Raw genomic sequence first — 19,866 nt, forward strand, 5'->3', positions numbered from 1 at the left:
ATGTCCTTTTCTACAGTTAACAAATGTGGCCTGTGTCTTAGCCATACCCTCTCCTAGTTCTGACCGTAGTCTACATTTATGGACAAAGGCATGAGCTGTACTTTTCCTTTTACTTCAAGAGTTGACTAGATAATTTCTAAAGACACTAGTCTCTCTGAAGAGGATTAGAGACGAAACCAATCCAATTTCAAATCAGTGTCATTCGAAAATGTCATAGGTTATGGTAAATTCCAGAAACATAGCTTTTGTAAAGAGGATTGGTGAGACAAAATTATGTCTTTAATGTTAATATATGTAGCCTAGGCTATAGACCAATCATTCTATCCTAGGCCTACCCTACTGATATGATTCATGAAGAGATGGTATTTTTATTTGAGGCTTGATAGCATACGTAGCAAGATGTATGATCGTACGTTGGTGAGCTGGAACCATTGGAGGATTCACTCACTGCAGAACACCGCCGGCTGTGAGTCATTTTTTTACCAGCATGCACTGCGGATTGTCTCCCGAGAGCTGTTCTAGGAGAGGCGTGGTCACTTCACGCCGCATCAAGATTGACCTGGTTTAAATCCACACCCGACCCAGCTCCGCATTCATTGAAAAGTGCACAGCCGACGCTCACAGTTCTCCCAGTGAAAATACTACCCGATCAGTCTGACCATGGCTAACTACATTCATGTACCAGAGGGTGCGCCCACTGTGCCCAAATTAGACGTGACAGTAGACGAAAAAGATTACAGAACTGGGGCGCTGAAACTCATCAAGGAGCTGAGACCCAACTGGAAACCATCAGAGGTCAAAATGAAGGTAATATTGACAACCGTTTTAGGTAGATTCTACCCCGATGTATAGGCATTGGCCATAAATGAACTCCGGGGGTCGTGATATTCTGACGATTTGCTGCCAATTGGATGTTATATAAGGCCGAAACCCTACTCCGACGTTGCGCCTATTGCAAAGCGAAAGCTGCGTCACCAGCGGCTGACAAGGTGGCGATCTTGCCGCCAAGGACTCATCGCTAGGTCTTTAAGCTTGCTTTCGGATCAATGTTTCTAACGACCTCAAAGCCAGCCCACCTCCTACTCACCTGTGCCTGGATTAGCATGTTAACCGAATAAGCTTGTGTGTTAAGAGTGCAGTTTATTGTTGCCACCGTTTTTTCCACCACTGACGACAAATGTAGGCTATAGGTCTGGTAATGGTCTTTCCAGCGAATTACCGGCTGCATTCCAAGATACGATTAATTGTCAGATGAGTGCATTTTACTGCATATCAAAAGCACCTCTGTAACAATATCCAAATCCAATGCGTGGAGACTACAACGTTTCGCTGGTAATTTGCAGCTGCAGTCAGAATGGAATATTTCGCAACTTGTGGTAGCCTACACCTCGACCGTCACATGACAAGACTATTCACATATTTTTCGAGTTTCATTTTTATTCGAAGATTCATATTAGCCTTGCATTTCAGTGCTCAAATAATCGCAGTGAGTGCAGGTCAATCCTGGATTAATTTATGTGACTTGAGATGTATTGAGCCAAAGTGATTACTATCCAGCTACTGACACACAGTGATTCACAGTTTATAATTTTGAATAAGTCTACAGTCCCAGTACTTTTTTGTGCATTGACATGTAGTCTGAAAATGGGCTCGAATTCAGCCTAGAAATAATTAACAGAAAACATCACACAGTTGTCACAGGGAATATAACTTTATAGCTTCAGTTGGTGTTATACCAAGGAGGGGTGTATGGCTGATGGTATAGAGGGCGGTTACATAATAATGCAGATGTTAAAGATGTTCCTTAAACTGCCCCCCTCTTTGTTATGGTCACTGAAAACGAATTTGTTACGTAAGAGATGGTGCCATGAATTTTTTATGCTGTCAGAAACTAGAACCAGTTCCTTAGGTTTTCCCGAGCCTGTTTCATTTTCCTTTGGCTCTCCCAAGACGTTTTGAACTAATATACCTCTTTTCTTGTACACAATCAGTTAATTTACATGACTTGTAGCATTTCAGTCCTCTGAAATACTATTTAAAGTGAAGGCATGGAATTTGAATGGAGGTGGGTGGAAATTTGCATAGACATTAGCCTTCAGTGAGTGTTTTTTGTTTTGTTTGTTTGTTTGTTTTGGCCTAAATACTCAGTCAAAAGGGTTTTCCCGGGGAAATGCACATGTTGCTCCCCTTTCACCTTGGAGCAGGTTTGTATACCTATCAACAGAGAGGAGCAGGTCCTACCAAAACACAGGGACCTGGGTGAGTTGTGACCAAATTCTTAGAACGTTTTTTTAATACACTTCAGGCTACACTGACAGATTCATAAAGGTGCTAACACAGTCCGAATGGTAATTCAAATGTGTATGGTATAAGGTTTTTGATATTTAGAATAGTTAATAACACATTTATAGGCTTCTGATAGGCTTCTGATCTTATTCATGAACCGATGAGTGACTTCCTCGTTTAGCTTAAACACACACATAGGGGTGTGTCACACTCGTGTTACAGGAGTAGTGAGATGGAAAGTGAGAGACCAGGAGGGTGTGTACGCATGTGTGAGGGAGGGAGGAACGCATGGCATAGTGTATGTGTGTGGTATATTGAATAGTGAGATTGTGTGGGTGGGTGTGGTAGGGGAGGGTGGTTGTTATGGAGAGACAGACAGAAGTGTGTGTGCTTGTGTGTGTGTGACTTGGTGTGGATCAGTTTATCAGTGATGTTAAAAATTGTGTACTCAGCACAGGCTGCTGGCCGACTCACACAGAAAAATAAAATTCCAGACATTCCCGCTGTTTCCACTCAATCCCTGATAGTGCACATGATTAGGGCCGGAATTTCGGGCCTCCCAGAAATGTGGACGCTGTTTACCGTTGGAAAACAATGCATCATGGTCCACGGGAGGGGGCAACCACTGTCTGCCCCCCGTTTTGTCTGAGCCTAAATCTAATACCATGTGATTCACGGGGCGGGAGAGGGAAGGGGGCAAAGGAAGCAAGGGAAAACCAGGAGAAAACACTTCAGTCCCAGGGTTCTCGAAAAGATTACAATTAAAGGGGCACTAAAGTGCAGGATTAGACAAAATGTGTCCCAGGACGCAATTGTTTAGCTCTTTTTGTTAGTATCAATTGCCATGTTGTTAGTCGTACGATTTTGAGTAACTAACTAACTTTGTGATTTGGGGCTTGCTGTGTCCTTAAAAATGTAAAAGTTAAGCTTTTCCGATTTGCATCAAGCCTCCATATCCGCCAGTTTCTGGTGATTTGAGTTTGAGCCAGTTTAGCACTGCAGAACTGGGGGGAAGGCAGGCTGAATTGGGGAAGTAGTGGAGGGGACTGTCACTTCCCCCCCGTGAGGGGATATGGCGGGCTTTAAATATCGGCGTCATGGTAATTGGATCAGCGTCTGACTCAGGTGATGGCCGAGGCGTGAGGCGGGAGCAAGTTTAGGGTGAGCTGACGGGCACAGCAGCTGAAGACCAGCTAAAGACCAAAGCAGCACAGCACAAATGTGTTAAAGAACCTGAGTTGTTTCACTTTTTTGTTTCTCTTTCTCCCCCCTTTGTTCCCTGTCTCTTTTGGTTCTCTTTTCCCCTTCTGTCTCTCTCTTACCCCTCTCTCCCTTCCCACTTTCTGTTTATCTTCTTTTCCTCTCTTTCCTCTTCCTTTTGCATACTTCTCTCATTCTCTCTCTCTTTCACTCTTTCTTTCGCATACCCCACTTCTGTCTCCTTGTCACTGTTCCTTTCGCATACCCCTCTTCTCTCTTTCTGTCTTTCATTCTCGCACTCCCTGATCTCTCTCCATCCCCTTAAATAATTTGTTCTCCTCCTCTCTCCATCCCCCCCCCCCCCCCCCCGCTCTCTTTCTCTCTCTCTCTCTCTCTCTCTCTCTCTTTCCAGTCCTTCACCGATGGAATAACAAATAAACTGATTGGCTGTTACATGGGCGGGGTGATGGAGGACGTGGTTCTGGTGCGTATCTACGGACACAAGACAGAGTTGTTTGTAGACCGTGAGAATGAGGTGAAAAGCTTCCGGGTTCTACAGGCCCACCGCTGTGCTCCGCAACTGTACTGCACCTTCAACAACGGCCTCTGCTACGAGTTCCTACGGGGAACCGCACTAGAACCGGAACACATACGCAGTCCGGGGATATTCCGGTAAGTTAAAACACACACTTAGGCAAACACCCATGAAATCACACAAGCACACTGGAAGATTTTTAAATGGAAAAACCAATACAATAGATTGTCAATCAAACTCCTTCAGTGTATCGTAATCTTCCCTTAAACCATAAACCACCCTGTAATGTCTATTTAAGAGATCCTATTGGGGTAGTTTTGGGTTTTTTATTAGATACAAATGTAGTAGACAGACCCTTATAATGCAGTTTCCAGAACACATATAAGCCTAGGGCTATATGAATAAGCAGCCTGTAGTGAACACACCATGAACACGAGCACTAAGGGTATTTTGGAGGATGTCTTGGCAAGGCAAGTGCTTGAAATCGGCTCAGTACATGTAGTCGGCTTTCAAATGTGCATAGGAATGTAATAGGCTGAAGTGTGCTGTATGTTTTAGTAGGCTTTAAAATATGCATTCTGGAGATGAGACATTCTATCCAGCTGTGCAATTGTATCTAAAAAGGCCGCCTGCTTTACATGAAATGACCTTTCACACAAATGGATTACACACTAGTTAGGTCATTCTTTATTTATTTTTTTCAAAAAAGAGGAAGGACACTTAGAAGATAAAACTTGGAGAGTGTTCTTAGGTATGGCATGGTGACACTGATCAACCTAAGCACAGGACCGCCCTGAGAAAAACCTTGTGGGATTCTTCTGATGATAGTGTATCAGTTTTCTCAGTGACGTTAGTCAATGTCACACACACAGACAATTGTGGAGTCAGTCTTGTACTTGTGCTTTCGTCACATACACACACAGACACACACACACACACACAGACACACACACACACACACACACACACACACACACACACACACACACATATAGTTCAGCCACACACATACACATGAATATCTAACCATGTTCAAACAATCGCACTACAGGAGACGCACAGTACTGAGACAGATGTTCTCAACTTTGAATGAACCCACTTGGACAATTCATAGTGTTCTCTAGTTTCTCAAAACATGGACACTATCAGACACACAGTATTTCCCCTCCTTGGACACCACCAGATGCCAAAGCCAACCGTTGTCCTCTCAAATTTCAGTCCCAACTAACCAGTAGCTTTCCGCCCACACACACAACTTGACCAGTTGGTTGTTTAGAGTTCTCTGAGAGATGAGTTGTGTACAGTATATTGATTGATGGAGTGTCTAATGTGTCTGATGTCTCTGTGTCCTACTCAGGCTTATTGCACCGCAGCTAGCTAAGTACCATGCTATCCATGCACACAATGGCTGGGTGCCACAGTCTGACCTCTGGTTCAAGATGGGCAAGTACTTCTCCCTGGTGCCGACCCACTTCAAGGATCCAGCCCAGAACCTGAGGTATGCACGTGAAGGGCAGCGCACCCTCGCCTTTTCTTTCTGTCTGTCTTTCTTTATTGCTTTTTTTTGTTTTAGTTTCAATTTAAATGTTGACTTTCTATTTTCATGTCTATCTGACTTCCTTTTTCTACCTCTCTTACTGTACCACTGCATTACATCTACAAACAGTGACACATCAAGACATTCTGATTGTATCTGTCTTTATGTAGCTACAGAGAAGAATAGGAAGTGTAGCCTACAATGAGCTCCGGTGTGTTCCATTAGAGAAGTGGCGGTTCTAAATGTTACTTTTACAATCTGACACCCGTGCTGTGTTTCTTTTTCAAAAATGTTCTTCTTCCTATTGAAGAGGATCTCCTTTGCATTCCACACAAACTTCTGTCTCTAAGAGTCTTTTACGTAGCCCCTGTTCTTGCATGTTTGCCCAAACATACCACACCTAAGCTTACATAAGAGTACCATAAATTCCTGTCTACTCAACCAGATGGGCTCAACCATAGTCTCTCTTTTTACTGGAGTGTGTGTTTATGAGCCGTTTGCTCGAGGGAACATGTGATCCGTTGTGTCAATGTTCTCCAGTAGCGCAACTTGTTGTACAAGCAACCACCACCATCGGCTCGATAGCCATATACAGATGAAAATGTATATCTGCACTGTGTCTGTTAAGTAAACGCTAAATGTGTCTGCTAAGCATCTGAGTTTTCCTTTAAAACATATCTTGGTTTTTTGATAAATATAGTAAACAAAAACAGAAAATAAAGCTTATAGTTCTATTTACCATATATTACAGATTATTTATAAAACTGGTAAACAATATATTTATATTTGTTTGAAATTACAAATACAATGATAAATAATGTTTTTTTTACTTCAAAATATTATCAAAAATTGTAAATATATTCTTAGAATATCCTAGTGCTATGTAAGCCTATTATGATCCAATCATTTGAATGGACACAAATCAGTTACATATTTGCACATTGTTGCCATATAGCAACCATTACATTTTACCATTTTACAAAATATTTAAACTTTATATATCTAAACTTGTTTTAACAATACAAAAATAAATAAAATAAAACTTTAAGCAAATAAAGAAATAAAAGAAATACAGTAAAATAAAAAAAACAAATAGTGTTTAATTGGTTTGCCTTCAGGTGGTGGCCTTCAAAGTGGCACATGTCTGCAGAGAAGGGAAGTGCTAACAACATTTCCTGGTCATGCAACGTTAAACGTTTAAGTCCCCCTTTTCACAGATAAATACTAAAGAATAAGTTTTATGTTCCTGCATATTAGAAAAACCCAGATAAATTATGTGGAAGAGGAAAAAGAGTGTGTACAAGTTGGAAGCACAGCACATAAGCAGTTTCCTTTTGCATATCATTTTGGCTGGAAAATGCTGCTGTCCTTATTTACCCTATTCTGGCACTCATTGTGTTTACATTGAGGCCTGGAGATGTCCGGCCGCTTAAACTCTAGCTGCGGAAAAAAACTATGGCCAGTGGTTGTGAACCACAGCTACAAGAAAAAACATCATCATCCAGAATGAGTCATACATGTCAGTATACCTGCCCTGTCACCAGAATGCCTCCACAAAAACATTTACATCCCATCGGTGAAACAGGTGAAATGCGTGCTTACAAAGACTGCGCTTACATTAAATAGCCAGAATGAGGTGTAGGTCAAAGTTGAACAATGCTATTTAACATCCAACCACTACTGCTTGGATGTTTGGCAATATATTTTGTAGAGGTGGGTAAAAATCTGTGGCTTAGATTATGGTTATGTAATAACCATGACAACTACATGCTAGTCCTAACGTGGTCATGACGAGTCTCAAAGTCCAGGTGTGATGTCATATGATTTGTCGTGACTTGTGCGTGCTTGAGTGCATGCTCGGGTGTGTGTGAGTATTTGCTTGCATAATGGCTGTAAACATTATTTGGATCTTGCCATGAATTAAAATCCTTACTTGATAATAATGTGTTTGTGTGTGTTTGTGTGTGTGTGGGTGTGTGTGTGTGTGTGTGTGTGTGTTTGTGTGTGTGTGTGTGTGTGTGTGTGTGTGTGTGTGTGTGTGTGTGTGTGTGTGTGTGTGTGTGTGTGTGTGTGTGTGTGTGTGTGTGTGTGTGTGTTCCAGGTTGAGCCGTGAGGTGCCAAGCACGCTCTGCCTGCAGGAGGAGATGCTGTGGCTGAAACAGTCCCTCTCTGGGCTGGGCTCTCCTGTGGTCCTCTGCCACAACGATCTGCTCTGTAAGAACATCATCTACGGCCAGACTGGAGGTGAGTTCGCCACCCCCTGCCCCCTTCCACATACTTCATCACCCTCCCACCCAAACTCCCCCCTACCCTCCACTCCTCTGCCTGTGCCCGTGCACCTGGCCTTTCAGGTAGGCTCAGCTTCTTATGAGTATGCCAGCCAATCACAGCTTGAGTGTGAGCAGCCTCCTCCCTGTCCATCCAATCACAGGGCCTCCTTAAGAGGGAGGTTTTTCCGAGTGTTATGTTTTCGGGGAAGGGTTTTGAGGGTGTGGGGGGAAAGGTAAAGATTGCACTGTGTGTTGGAATGTTGAAAACAGTCACTGCTACATGTAATGAATGCAGAAGGGGTGTGTGCGCGTCTGTGTGTGTATGTGTGTTTTCATGGTGATGCTGTCATAGTGATTTTCTTTACTATGATGATTTTATTTTCAGTTCATGTTTCTGTTGGGAATGCCTTCATTAGTACTCATTAACACAACCCGTCGGATGATGTTTGTATGTGAGGCTGAGAAACAGACTCAGAGGGTCCATATCAGAGGTCCAAGTAAGGGGGGGGGGGGGGGCAATAGGTGTGGGATTTTGGGTGGGGGGTGGGAGGGGGTGTCAATCTCACAGCTCCTTGATTCTCTCTCCTAGGGGGTGTGTCAGCAGCCCAAGCCTGGGGGAGCACACAGGGACCCCACGCCATCGTTTGCGGCCCCCCACTGCTCAAAATCCACAGTAGAACCGCAGAATGTAGAACATTCTCCAGTGCAGAACGTCACAAGAGAGACAACCACAGTCTAGTGCTCAGGAGAACTTACTGTATGAGAACCACAATCTACAGCTCATAAGAGCCACAGAGAGAGACAGACAGACAGAGAGGGAGAGCGAAAAAGAGAAAGAGAGAGAGAGCCACTTCCTCTGTGAAACGTATGAAACCCACAAACCCCCTTCAGTCAGAGAAAAAATGTAAGAGGGGGGAGGTGCTTCTGTTTCTTTTTAAACTGAAAGAAGAAAGAAAAAAACAACTGAAGCCTTTCCTCCCCCTCGCTAAAGAATGTAGACGGCAACAGCATTACTGTTTCTGTGGTTCAGGCATTTCCTGAGAAAAAAACGCATCATCAATATCTCTGTCCGCTCAAATTACAGGCCTATACTTTTAATCTGCCACACAGTCAAAACAAACCAAGAGAAACCAAAACAAACCAAACCATGAGACACAGAGCAGAATAATAACACACTTCCACAGACAGAACCGAAAGCTAAGGCCATCTTACCACTGACAACACACAGGAAACCACCAAGGCTACCATTTGCATAATGGCAGCAGCGACTCACTCTGATTGGGCGCTGCACCGACCAATGGGAAAGCCCGGTTTAAGTAGGTGTGCAACAGCGGAGGAGAAGGAAGGAAAAAAAAGAAAGAAAAAAACTAAACTGGGGAATTGTTTTGTGGCCGTGAAAATGGAGGTGGATAGAGGACAAGGGAGGCGGAGAGGGCTGGAGTGGGTTGGGAGGGGAGGGGGGTTCTGTACAGTGAAGGCTGTGTGTGTTCTGTGACAGATATAAGTGTGTTGCCCCCAAAATGGTCTCCGTCTGCTGCACAGGGGTATAGCCACTGGCTGGAGGTGTTCAGTGGTGTTCCGCTAGGACCACTCCGGGCCCGGTAACGACCTCATGTGTCTCTCTCTGTAGACCCAAACACACTCTTAACCAGGCACACGCACACATACACACACACAGACATTCTCTTAGACACACATATGTTAATTGTAAACCATAAAACATTTAACAACACACTAAAAACTCGACTGGGAAATTTAGACATGTACATTGTCAATCAAGTGTTTATTAGCTTCTGGGTAAAAGTAATTGTGGAGAAACTAATTGGAAAATAAGCTGTGAAATTTGGCCAAACATGTAAAAAGTTGATTCAGGTGACAGGAGTAAGGCTTTGTATTGTGACATCATCTCAGGCCACATCTCAGGAATGTGCACGTGATCCGCTTTGCACTGTTAGTTTCTCGCCTCTAGAGAGCACTGTTGGCTCAAGTCTTTTTTTTCTCTGTCATTCTGCATGGTGTTCTTATTTATTAATAAAACCTCGCATCCTCAGCTCTTTTTATGTTGCCTCCTTGTCTCTGCGTTTCAGCAGTAGGACACCTTTACCTCATGTCAACACTAACCATTTCTTCCAGTGAAGATTTCATTTTGTTTCTCTTTTCCCTCATCTGCCGTCACCACCCCTGTGGCCCGAATGTGTGTGTGTGTGTGTGTGTGTGTGTGTGTGTGTGTGTGTGTGAGAGAGATAAAGATAAAGATAGAGTCAAAGAGAGACTGTCTGTGGCGTACCATCTGTGGCCATAAAAGTGGGTTTTTGGAAAAAGTTGATGAACTTGCATTTTCTCACTCAAACTTTAGTTTCTCTCTTTCTTTCTCTCTCTGCCTCCTTTTTCTCTTTCTTTCCCTGCATTACAAAGTTTGGGTATTCTATCCCCTGACCAACTCATGACTACTGTGGTCATAGTTCTTCAACCCCTTGTTGCTCAGATACAGAACACATGCCCTTTCAAACTACAACACATGCAGCAAAACACTTCCATGTTCGTATTGCAGAGTTTTCCAACTTCTTCCAAACAGACTCTTCTGGTCTTACATGCCTGCATCGGTGCCAGCATTTTTGCGCCCGTATGTCTGTGTGTGTGTGTGTGTGTGTGTGTGTGTGTGTGTGTGTGTGTGTGTGTGAGTGTGTGAAATGCCACTCTAACTGCATCTGTCTCCTCTTTCCAGCATGCAAACCCTTACTCCTTACTACATAAAAAGGTCTCTCTCACCCACACGGAGCTCACAGTCCGTCTAGTCCCTGTGTCTAGCTGACACGATTGCTAGAGCTGTCTCATGTACACATTTTGCCTAAACAGACCCATGTGGACAGGACGCCAGTGCCTCTCTTTAAACAGTGGCCTCTTTTCACAGGCAACGTGAAGTTCATTGACTACGAGTACGCAGGCTACAACTACCAGGCCTACGACATCGGAAACCACTTCAATGAATTTGCAGGTAACGCACCCACTCATGAAAGTAGGGACGGGTATCGCCACCTACCCCTTGATACGATACATATTATATGGTACACATGTGATGATCAACCCACTTTTACAACTGTATCTGAATAGCACTCCTGAAAGTAATTCATTAATTCAAATATGTGTAGAAATAAGTAACAGGCCCTGTGACACATTGTGACATTTACTGGCTTTTATTTGCTACTGCCATCTGCAGGCAATAGGTTGATACTGCAATTCATGCTAACAGTATTGAGAATACACATAAGTAAATAATTCTATACCAAAACAAGACATGAAGGTTTAAATACAGTTTTGTGAAAAAAAGGATTGATACACTGTCACATTTAATACTGAAATCTAATACTGAAATGCATTAATCCCTGAGTCTTGGGATTCCCAGTTGAAATGAAAGCAGAAAGTTTGAGGGAAGAATTCACAGACACGTGGTTGGAATTTTCATTTGAAATTCAGACACAGAAGACCTTGTTATAGTTGAGCTTTCATTTGATACATAAAGCCAAAATTGAATTTATAAAGAGGCATGGCCAATTACTTTCACTGGGTTTTCAGCAGGAGTGAGAGACTATCCCTCATTATAGCGTTAGTTAATACATACATGTGTTAGTGTATACTTGAAATGCAAGGATTGGTCTTTAAGAAAAAAAAAATGTTTGGCCCTTACCTCACTGGGAGGGTTAATGGGGCAGGACTAAATCGCATGCTGCTTTCATTGGTGGGTTTGCTGTGTGACTGACAGGTCTGAGTGACGTGGACTACAGCCTGTACCCTGAGCGGGCTCTGCAGCTCGAGTGGCTCAGGATCTACCTGGAGGCCTTCAAGGAGCACAAGGGTCAGCCCAGCCACGTGTCAGACACGGAGGTGGAGGTGCTCTACGTGCAGGTCAACCGCTTCGCCCTGGTGAGTACACACACACACACACAGACACACACACACACACAGACACACACAGCCCTGGTGAGTACACTCTCACACACACACACACACACACAAGCAGACACAGACACACACACACACACACAGCCCACAGATTAGGCTTGTCACTCCACCCGACCCCTCTAATAGGCTCTTGTCTACTGAGTGCCGAAGGCAGTTTCAGAATAAACAGTGCTCTTGACTGAACTGATCATGCTTTCCATCCAGGTAAAAATAAAAAGCCTTTGTTGTGCAGTCATAAAATAGTAAATAATTGACCTTCCTTGCAGTGGCCTGAGAGTCAGGTCACCTTGGTGATGCCTAGATGAATTACACTGTCAGAGTTAGAGAGAACAAATAAGTGAAAAAAGGGCCGAAATAAAACTGAATCAATTCTTCTGACCAAATGATGTCCTGCCTCTAACACAGTTAGCATCTTTTTTTTACTTCAACCGGCACCAACAAAACTCAATATTAGCTCAATAGTATCACAAATATGCCCATGCCAATTTCGCTCCAATACCATATTATGAGGGTACCTTGTGATGCCATGGAGCTGTTTGTGAAGGGAAAATGTGAGAGTGGGGGAAGGATAGTATAACCATGTTTATAATGTCTATACCGAAACTGCAGAAGTGACACTGGGCAGTGGACAGTATTATTAACCCCCTGCTATAGTGAAGGTTTTTCTGTTTGCTCAGCCAAGGAAGCCAGCCATGTCAAATCACCCTGCCCCCGCTAATAGCTGACCTGTTGCAGGACACATTAGCCCCTGAGTCTGGTTACCATGGTGATGGCTTTATAGAAGCAAACATGTGTGGTACTGCAGAAAAGTTGGTGTATGAGGTCATGCTTAGCAACTACCTCCAGTAACTTCTTTTTACATAGAAAAAAAAGATACAATTGTTTGCCTATAGTGAAAGATGGAGATGGTTATTCAGGTGATTTGTACAAAAAAATACTAAAGCCGTCGTGAAGAGAAATAAAACTGTGTGGCTGATGGTGGATTACTAAACAAGACCTATCAGGGATGTTTGCATGGCAGGAGGACATTCTACCAAAGTCTTGATAGATGACAAAGGGAACACGCACGGGAGTTATTTTTCTGGAGAGCAACTCAGGCTAATATTCTAGGAGACTAACATACAGATACGAGAGGACATGAGTTAGAAACAGAGAGACATGTTTTACATGTTTCCTGAGGAAGTGAGAGATGCCCCCCATGTTTAAGAGCACTGCTTGCCAGGGCCCTGATGAAGAATGCTAGTCTGTCTACAGGCCCATTCAATAGAAGTATAAAACGTATGAAAAAAAGATAACGCATGTAGAACATTTTTAAAACAGTGATGTAAGATGGCATTTCCATGCCTGAATTGTTTTGGAAAAACACTGTGCCAGTTTTAGGGCATTGTACACAAAATATCTGGTTTAGCAGGTAATTCCTCTTAAAAACCAGGCTGTTCTTATCAGCACTGTCTAAAACAGACAGCCTTCATCTCATAAACACTACTGAAGTCAGTACTATGGATACAGCCTTTCTTTACAAAGTCACCATGAAGGGCACTTCCTGAGGTTTTCATGAATGTGCAGGAAGTTCTTAATTATGTGTAGGTGTGTATGAGTGTGGGATGCCTCTTTGATCTTCCAATAATAAAATGTATGCTCTTTCAAGTTGAGGAGACGAGCTCGACCTCGCAAATAAGAAAACGTCATTAAAATGTTCTTCTGTCAAGCTTTGACCTGTTCAAAAATAAATAGGAAAACACAGCCTCTCCATGCAATTAACCAGACTGAAAGAGTTTGGACACTTTAAATTCCCCAATTTGTCGACATTCCATGAAGGAAAGACGTTGTCAGCGAGATGGCCTCACCAACAGAAAGAAACGACAGCCTGAGTATAGGAGAAAAGTCAACCCCTCCTCCTCTCCTCCACTCGCGCTATTTGACCTTGACAAGAAAGGAAACGTAGGACAAAATGTTGAACTCCTTAGTCAAGATTCTCAGTATTGTTCTTCTCTGAAGAACACCAAGGCCTCTGCCTTTAATTGGAAATCTAATGGCATTCTGGCACACTACATTTATTTTGCCAAGCTGGGTTAGAAGTAATTGATTAATACCATTTTGATGTGCTCATAATTGGAGTTCCGTGAGGAAAAGGTATAGTCCACACTTTACTAAAGGTCATTATTCACTCTGTGGTATTTTGAAACCTTCTTTCTTTCGTATTTTCCGCGAGGCTTGTGTGTTGACTCGAGACTGAGAGAAATAACACTGTAGTGCCTCCTGACTTTAATGGTTGGATACCGCTCAAATGTTCTTTGAAAGTGCACAATAGCTCGGCTGTTTGGGAACGTAGCAGGGTTTTGTTGATAAAGTGTTTGAGGAAGTGGGGTTCTCTGGCTCGCAGAACCTGCCTGTTGTTCTGCATCGGAGGAAAAAATGAGAGGGCAGGAGGAGAAAGAGTGAGGGAAATAATGAGAGAAAGAGCCTTGTCATCGTTATTTAATGTGAAGTCCTTAGAGGGGAAATGAGAAATGAGACCCTGACCTGACATTCTACATGTTTGTGTGAATGCAAAGGATTTTGGGTATTTTGTTAAATGTGATCCACATTCTACAAGTTTTCAGAGCCTCCTAAAGGCTCCTTGTCTCTGAGCCAGACAAACGTGGCTCAGAGACAGTTCTCTTTCACTTTTTGCTTCTCTCTCTCTCTCTCTCTTATTCTAGACGAGACAGTACAGTAGGCAACTACTGTGCACACAGAACTACGTCCTTAAAAATGTAGTTTTTCTCTAATAATACTAGTATGCCTGCATATCATAATTCTTATCATCATTTTAGTAGGTGTAGTCAGGTCAATAGTATGTAAATACAAAGTACATGATAGGGAAGAATAACACCAAACAGGTGGTATGTGGTCAACTTCAATGGTATGGTGGGAAGTACTTTAAACACTGTGGAAAAAAAGGGAGAACGCCAACTTCCTTACACAATGACAGGAAGAAGGGATTATGGAAAGACAGAAGAGGGCAAGAAACAAGAGTGAGATGGCTCAGAGGTCAGAGATGGGGGGGGGGGGGGGCTTTTGTAATGTCTCAGGGCCACAGCATGAACAAGCTTGCTCAGCTATTGCATTAACATTAATGTGATATACGGCAACCTTATGATAAACGACATATGTCGATTGTCGATTGGATAAGTATTGACAACCCTAGCAAAAAAGGGAGCAAAAAAAATATGCCAACATAGACATGAAAACAAAAATGACAGGAAGTAGGGATTATCTAGGCAAGCCAGCGAAGTGTCATAACAAGAGAGAATGATCAGAGGGTCATAGGGCGTGCTTTCATAAAATATAACTGCTATGGTATAAACAAGCTCTCTTTAGTGTAGGTAAATGTTTTCAGTTCTCCTTTAAGCTTGCTTAATGTTGATGATCATATATGTTATGGATAAATATGAAATATGGACAGTACAAACAAGCTATCTATGTTATCCTTATATTTAAACAATGTTTATAGATGTTAAAGTCTCCAGTACTACGTTTATCTTGCCATCTGTCGGTTAGTATGTCATGGATAAGTATGGAAAGCCCTAGCTCAATTTTTTCTCTCTTCTGTGTCCTCTGTCCTGTATAATAACCAGTTAGTATGTGATGGATAAGTATGGACAGCCCTAGCTCATTATTATCTCTCTTCTGCGTCCTCTGTCCTGTATAATAACCAGTTACTATGTGATGGATAAGTATGGACAGCCCTAGCTCAATACTGTCTCTCTTCTCTGTCCTGTCCTGTAGGCGTCTCATTTCTTCTGGGGACTGTGGGCTCTTATTCAAGCTCAGTACTCAACCATTGACTTTGACTTCCTGGGGTGAGTGTCAGTCAGCAACTTCCGTCACACATCACTCCAGCACCAAGACGTATTTTTATTCAAGTTCAGTAATCGTTCTAGTGATAGTGCTAATCTCTCTCTCTCTCTCCCTCTCTCTCTCTCTCTGCGCGCTCTCTCTCTCTCTCTCTCTTCCACCTCAGATATGCAGTTCTTCGGTTCAATCAGTACTTCAAGATGAAGCCAGAAGTGATGGCCCTAAACTTTCCAGAATAACTCTGCATGCTCCCAGAGTGCTGTGCCCTCTGAAGAACATCTCCCCCTTGTGGACTCTATGGCCAACTGCATCATAGCCCTCCCACTGGTCTCAACACACCTAATTCGCAAGCTGCAGCAAACCTTCTAAACAAAAAAAAACAAAAAACACAACCAACTAGTGGAGGTAATGTAATAGGTACATGTTTACACCTTAATAACGGTCTCCTATTGCACTGACTCCCATAGACACACACCAGACATTTATCAGATAACACACTGTACAGACTGGACCCCTTACAACCTCCACACGGAACCGTCACACCTGCTGAGAAGGAGTAACTAGCACAACTCCCATAAGAGGAGCCCAGAGAGGACCGACCCAAAACCCCAAACGGACCTCACTAAGGCTTTCTATTCCGGGTTCTGTCACGCCCCAAGTCGGGTCGCCTGGCACAGAACCAACACCAAATACACTGTCCTGGACCACCTTACCTAGCCAAACTAACTGGACCAACTGGATATCTCCCCCATGGGAAACTGCTTCACCTGTTACTCACCTGTTTGTCTGACGGCTCCTCATAATGCCTTCTCTAGTCCTGTGTAGCCCACTATACTGATGATTATAGATGTTATATATCAAGACTTGGGGCATGGGGCCAATGGCCACTAGTTCTGTGAGTTTTGTGGGCGAATTCCACGGTAGTTTTGTTTGTTTACACATCTTTTTCGGGAAAGACTAGGCATCCAGCAGTGTTAGAGGTGTGTGTCGAAGTGATGGTGTGTCTGTGTATGTGTGTGTGTGTGTGTGTGTGTGTGTTTGTGTGTGTGTGTGTGTGTGTGTGTGTGTGTGTGTGTGTGTGTGTGTGTGTGTGTGTGTGTGTGTGTGTGTGTGTGTGTGTGTGTGTGTGTGTGTGTGTGTGTGTGTGTGTGTGTGTGTGTGTGTGTGTGTGTGTGTGTGTGTGTGTGGAGAGATAAGGCCGCAGTGGTTTTTGTCTCTCAGAAAGACAAAAAGATTTGGTTTATGGTTGTCTGTTACTGCAGTGATTGGAAATGTTTGTTTGTTGTGGGTGTGGTTGTATGTATGTTTTTTTCTTGCTGGGTTGTGCGTTTAAATGCAGTCAAGGTGTTGAACATTAATCAGGGACCAACGGCTTGCAGAAGAGATTATTCCTCTTTTTCTTTTAAAGAAGGGTCTTTTTTGTCAATTCCTTATGATGCCACTTGCCCGATGAGTCACTGTGATACGTAGAAACCGAATGGTTTGGTTGTTTTAGCCACCTTTGTTCATCCTCCCTACCCCCTTTCATTTCCCTTTCTCCCTGTGACACGGTGCTGGGATAAAGAGTTACTATACTTCTACAGAAAGAAAAGCTTTCTAAGAAATATCTAGAGTTCGGTGGGGATCACGCTGACCAGTGGTAGTAGCGCTAAAAGCAATTTTTCACTATGTTCGGTTTCTTGGTTAGTTGGTTGGTTTGTTAGCAGGATTACGCAAAACATACAGGCCCAATTTTCATGAATCCTGATGGAAAGGTGTAACCTGGGCCAACGAAGAATCCTTTACATTTTACATTGCTGACTCATGGGTGAAATTAGTTTAGCTTTCGCGAACGTTGCGGAATAAGCCATTAGTTGCACTTTCCCAAATGTTGCAATATGCGGCTGACCTGACCTGCGCTGACCTGAATGTAGTTTCCAGTCTGATCCCCGCTTTAGTCTGAACCCTCTTTGCAGTGGGGTCTGGCCCAGATTGGGCGCTGATCCGGCCCAGTTCTGGTCGTCATCAGGCCCAGATTCGTCCAGCGATCACTGCCATCAGGGCTAGTACACTTACACCAAAGTGCTGAATTGTTTTGCTTGTACATACTGCACATTGTATTTTTCCACCTACAATTAACAATGTATATTAACTTTTTACAGTGAAAAAAAGAGGCAGTTCTTTTTTTATACCTATTTAATTGAAACTGTGTTTGAGAGGACTTTGCAAGTGTGTAGGTGTGTGTATAGTGCATTAATTAGATGTACTCGTCTGTACTGGATGTTGTGTTCAGTTTGGTTGCCTTATTGAGAAGACCGTTTTAATGCACAACAAGATTTGCAGTTCAGTAGACACTGGTTGTCATGGTTACGGGTGGATGGGTGGCACATTTCCATGTGGTCTTTGTGTGGTGAGTAATGTCAGAAACATGTCCCAGTGTGTTTTTGACCCTCACCCAGACCCTTACTGGACAATGACATCACAGTGTCAAAGGCACAAGTGGCACCCCATGACTCCCGTGTGACGTCATGTCACGATGACCAGGTAGCTTTTTCAGAGAATGCACTTTGAAGATGATGAGTGTCATGATGGCCAAACACACACACACACACACTCACACACATAGTCTAAGGTCAATTCAACCCCAGCACATACACATACACATTTACAGTGTGTAGTTCTTGTGTTATGGCCCATGTGGCATCTGCTCAGATTTCACTGTTAATGTTCTGTTTTCCTTGTGTGTGTGTTCTGGGCCTGAAATGAGATTCATAACGATGCCTAAGAGGGTGTGCACACTACACTCTATCGAACAGCTTCCTTCCTTCTTCTCCTGATTCCTTCTTCTCCTGACCCAAGTGAGTGTATTACTTCCAGATGAGTGGTGCTTTAAGATCATTGCAAGCACCTGACCAGCCCAGTCCAAACTTCCTCTTTGTAGTGATCATTCCACCTGGAATGCTGAAAGGGCTTGTTTGGTTGAAGTAGCATAATCACACACTCTGCCCCCCCCCCCCCCTTCTCTCTATCTATCTCTCTCTCTCTCTTTTTTTCTCACACCCAAGAGAGAGAGAGGAATACAAACTTTTTATTTCAAATCCAAATTCCCTTTTTTTCCATTTGTTTGGACCACAATATCTGATCTTCATCCATTGTAAAGGCAAATCTGTTCAGTTGGATAAGAATTTCTGTTGAGCTTGTCTCTTTAAGTCAAAACGAGCCCTACGAAATGACCCTATGGCATGTATAGCTTATGTTGATATGTACAGAACGAATTATATGTTATTTTGCTTGAATTGTGTTAAATGTGAAAAGCTGTAAGAACTGTACATAGAAAAGTTTCATGCTTTTTTTTTTCTATCAAGTGAAATAATCGGGATTTTAAAACTAGTGATGAAAAGTAATAAAGACTGTGAAGTATGTAGCATTTGATTTTTCTGTATACAAGTGCTTGGAATGAAAATAAAAGAATAACTTCCCAATCTTTGTATTGTTCTAATTTATGTGTTTAATTTTTTATAAGAAAGCATGAAAACGATGCAGCAGAAACTAGCTGTCAGCAAGGCTTATTAATGAGATATGACAAGTAGAACACAAGGCAGAAATAAAAGAAAGTTTCACTAATCCCAAGGACTTCTGTCTCCCTCTCTCTCTCACTCATACACACACTCATATCTAACACACACACACACATATATACAACACACTGTTGAACAGATATGAACACATACTTCTCTGCATATCATCCATTTGAGAGGAAGAGTGTAACAATACATGCAAAGAGAATTAGCAGATCATTCTGAATCTCATTTATCTTAATGTGTGCAGTGCTTTTTGTCGAGTGTAATAATTACAACAGCCTTGCAGTTCTCTCAGTCTGTAATTGAATTACCACCACTCCCCCCCGCCCGCCAACACCCCCAAGGGTTTGTGCCTTAATTATGAGATTCAATATTGTCTGTCGACGCCGAGTCTAAATTTCATTTTACTTAAGGTCACAATTCAAACACTTCCCAGCTGAAACACTCACTGCAGTAGGTTGTGTGACACTGACCTCACACACACACACACACACACACACACACACACACACACACACACACCAATCAATCATGCCCTGCAGTAGGCTTGGTTGTTCATTAGTGGTTTTTCACCAACAATACAATTGCCTCTCGCCGCTTAACAGAGCCCAGAACCTGAACCCCCTTAGTGCATGCACAACGGCAACAGGGGCAAGGAAAAACTCCCTGTTAGGCAGG

The 19,866-nt window shown here is 42.9% G+C and overlaps 1 protein-coding gene across 1 annotated transcript; it reads left to right on the plus strand.

Moving 5' to 3' along the window:
- Nucleotides 1-554: 554 nt before the first annotated feature.
- On the plus strand, nucleotides 555-19,082 carry etnk1 (ethanolamine kinase 1). Its single transcript, XM_080851835.1, has 8 exons — nucleotides 555-807; nucleotides 3,899-4,158; nucleotides 5,379-5,519; nucleotides 7,660-7,802; nucleotides 10,740-10,823; nucleotides 11,589-11,749; nucleotides 15,560-15,633; nucleotides 15,795-19,082. Exons 1-8 carry the CDS (start codon nucleotides 661-663, stop codon nucleotides 15,865-15,867), a joined length of 1,083 nt encoding a protein of 360 aa, XP_080707961.1. The 5' UTR covers nucleotides 555-660; the 3' UTR covers nucleotides 15,868-19,082.
- The last annotated feature ends 784 nt before the right edge of the window (nucleotides 19,083-19,866 follow it).

Source organism: Sprattus sprattus (genome assembly GCF_963457725.1).
Source record: "Sprattus sprattus genome assembly, chromosome: 14".
NCBI lineage: Eukaryota > Metazoa > Chordata > Actinopteri > Clupeiformes > Clupeidae > Sprattus > Sprattus sprattus.

Excerpts from the sequence above, each read along its gene's own strand:
- etnk1 (XM_080851835.1), top strand. The coding sequence starts at position 661 with ATGGCTAACTACATTCATGTACCAGAGGGTGCGCCCACTGTGCCCAAA. Across the intron at positions 11,750-15,559 it reads AGGTCAACCGCTTCGCCCTG|GCGTCTCATTTCTTCTGGGG; the intron begins GTGAGTACACAC and ends CCTGTCCTGTAG. Across the intron at positions 15,634-15,794 it reads ATTGACTTTGACTTCCTGGG|ATATGCAGTTCTTCGGTTCA; the intron begins GTGAGTGTCAGT and ends CTTCCACCTCAG.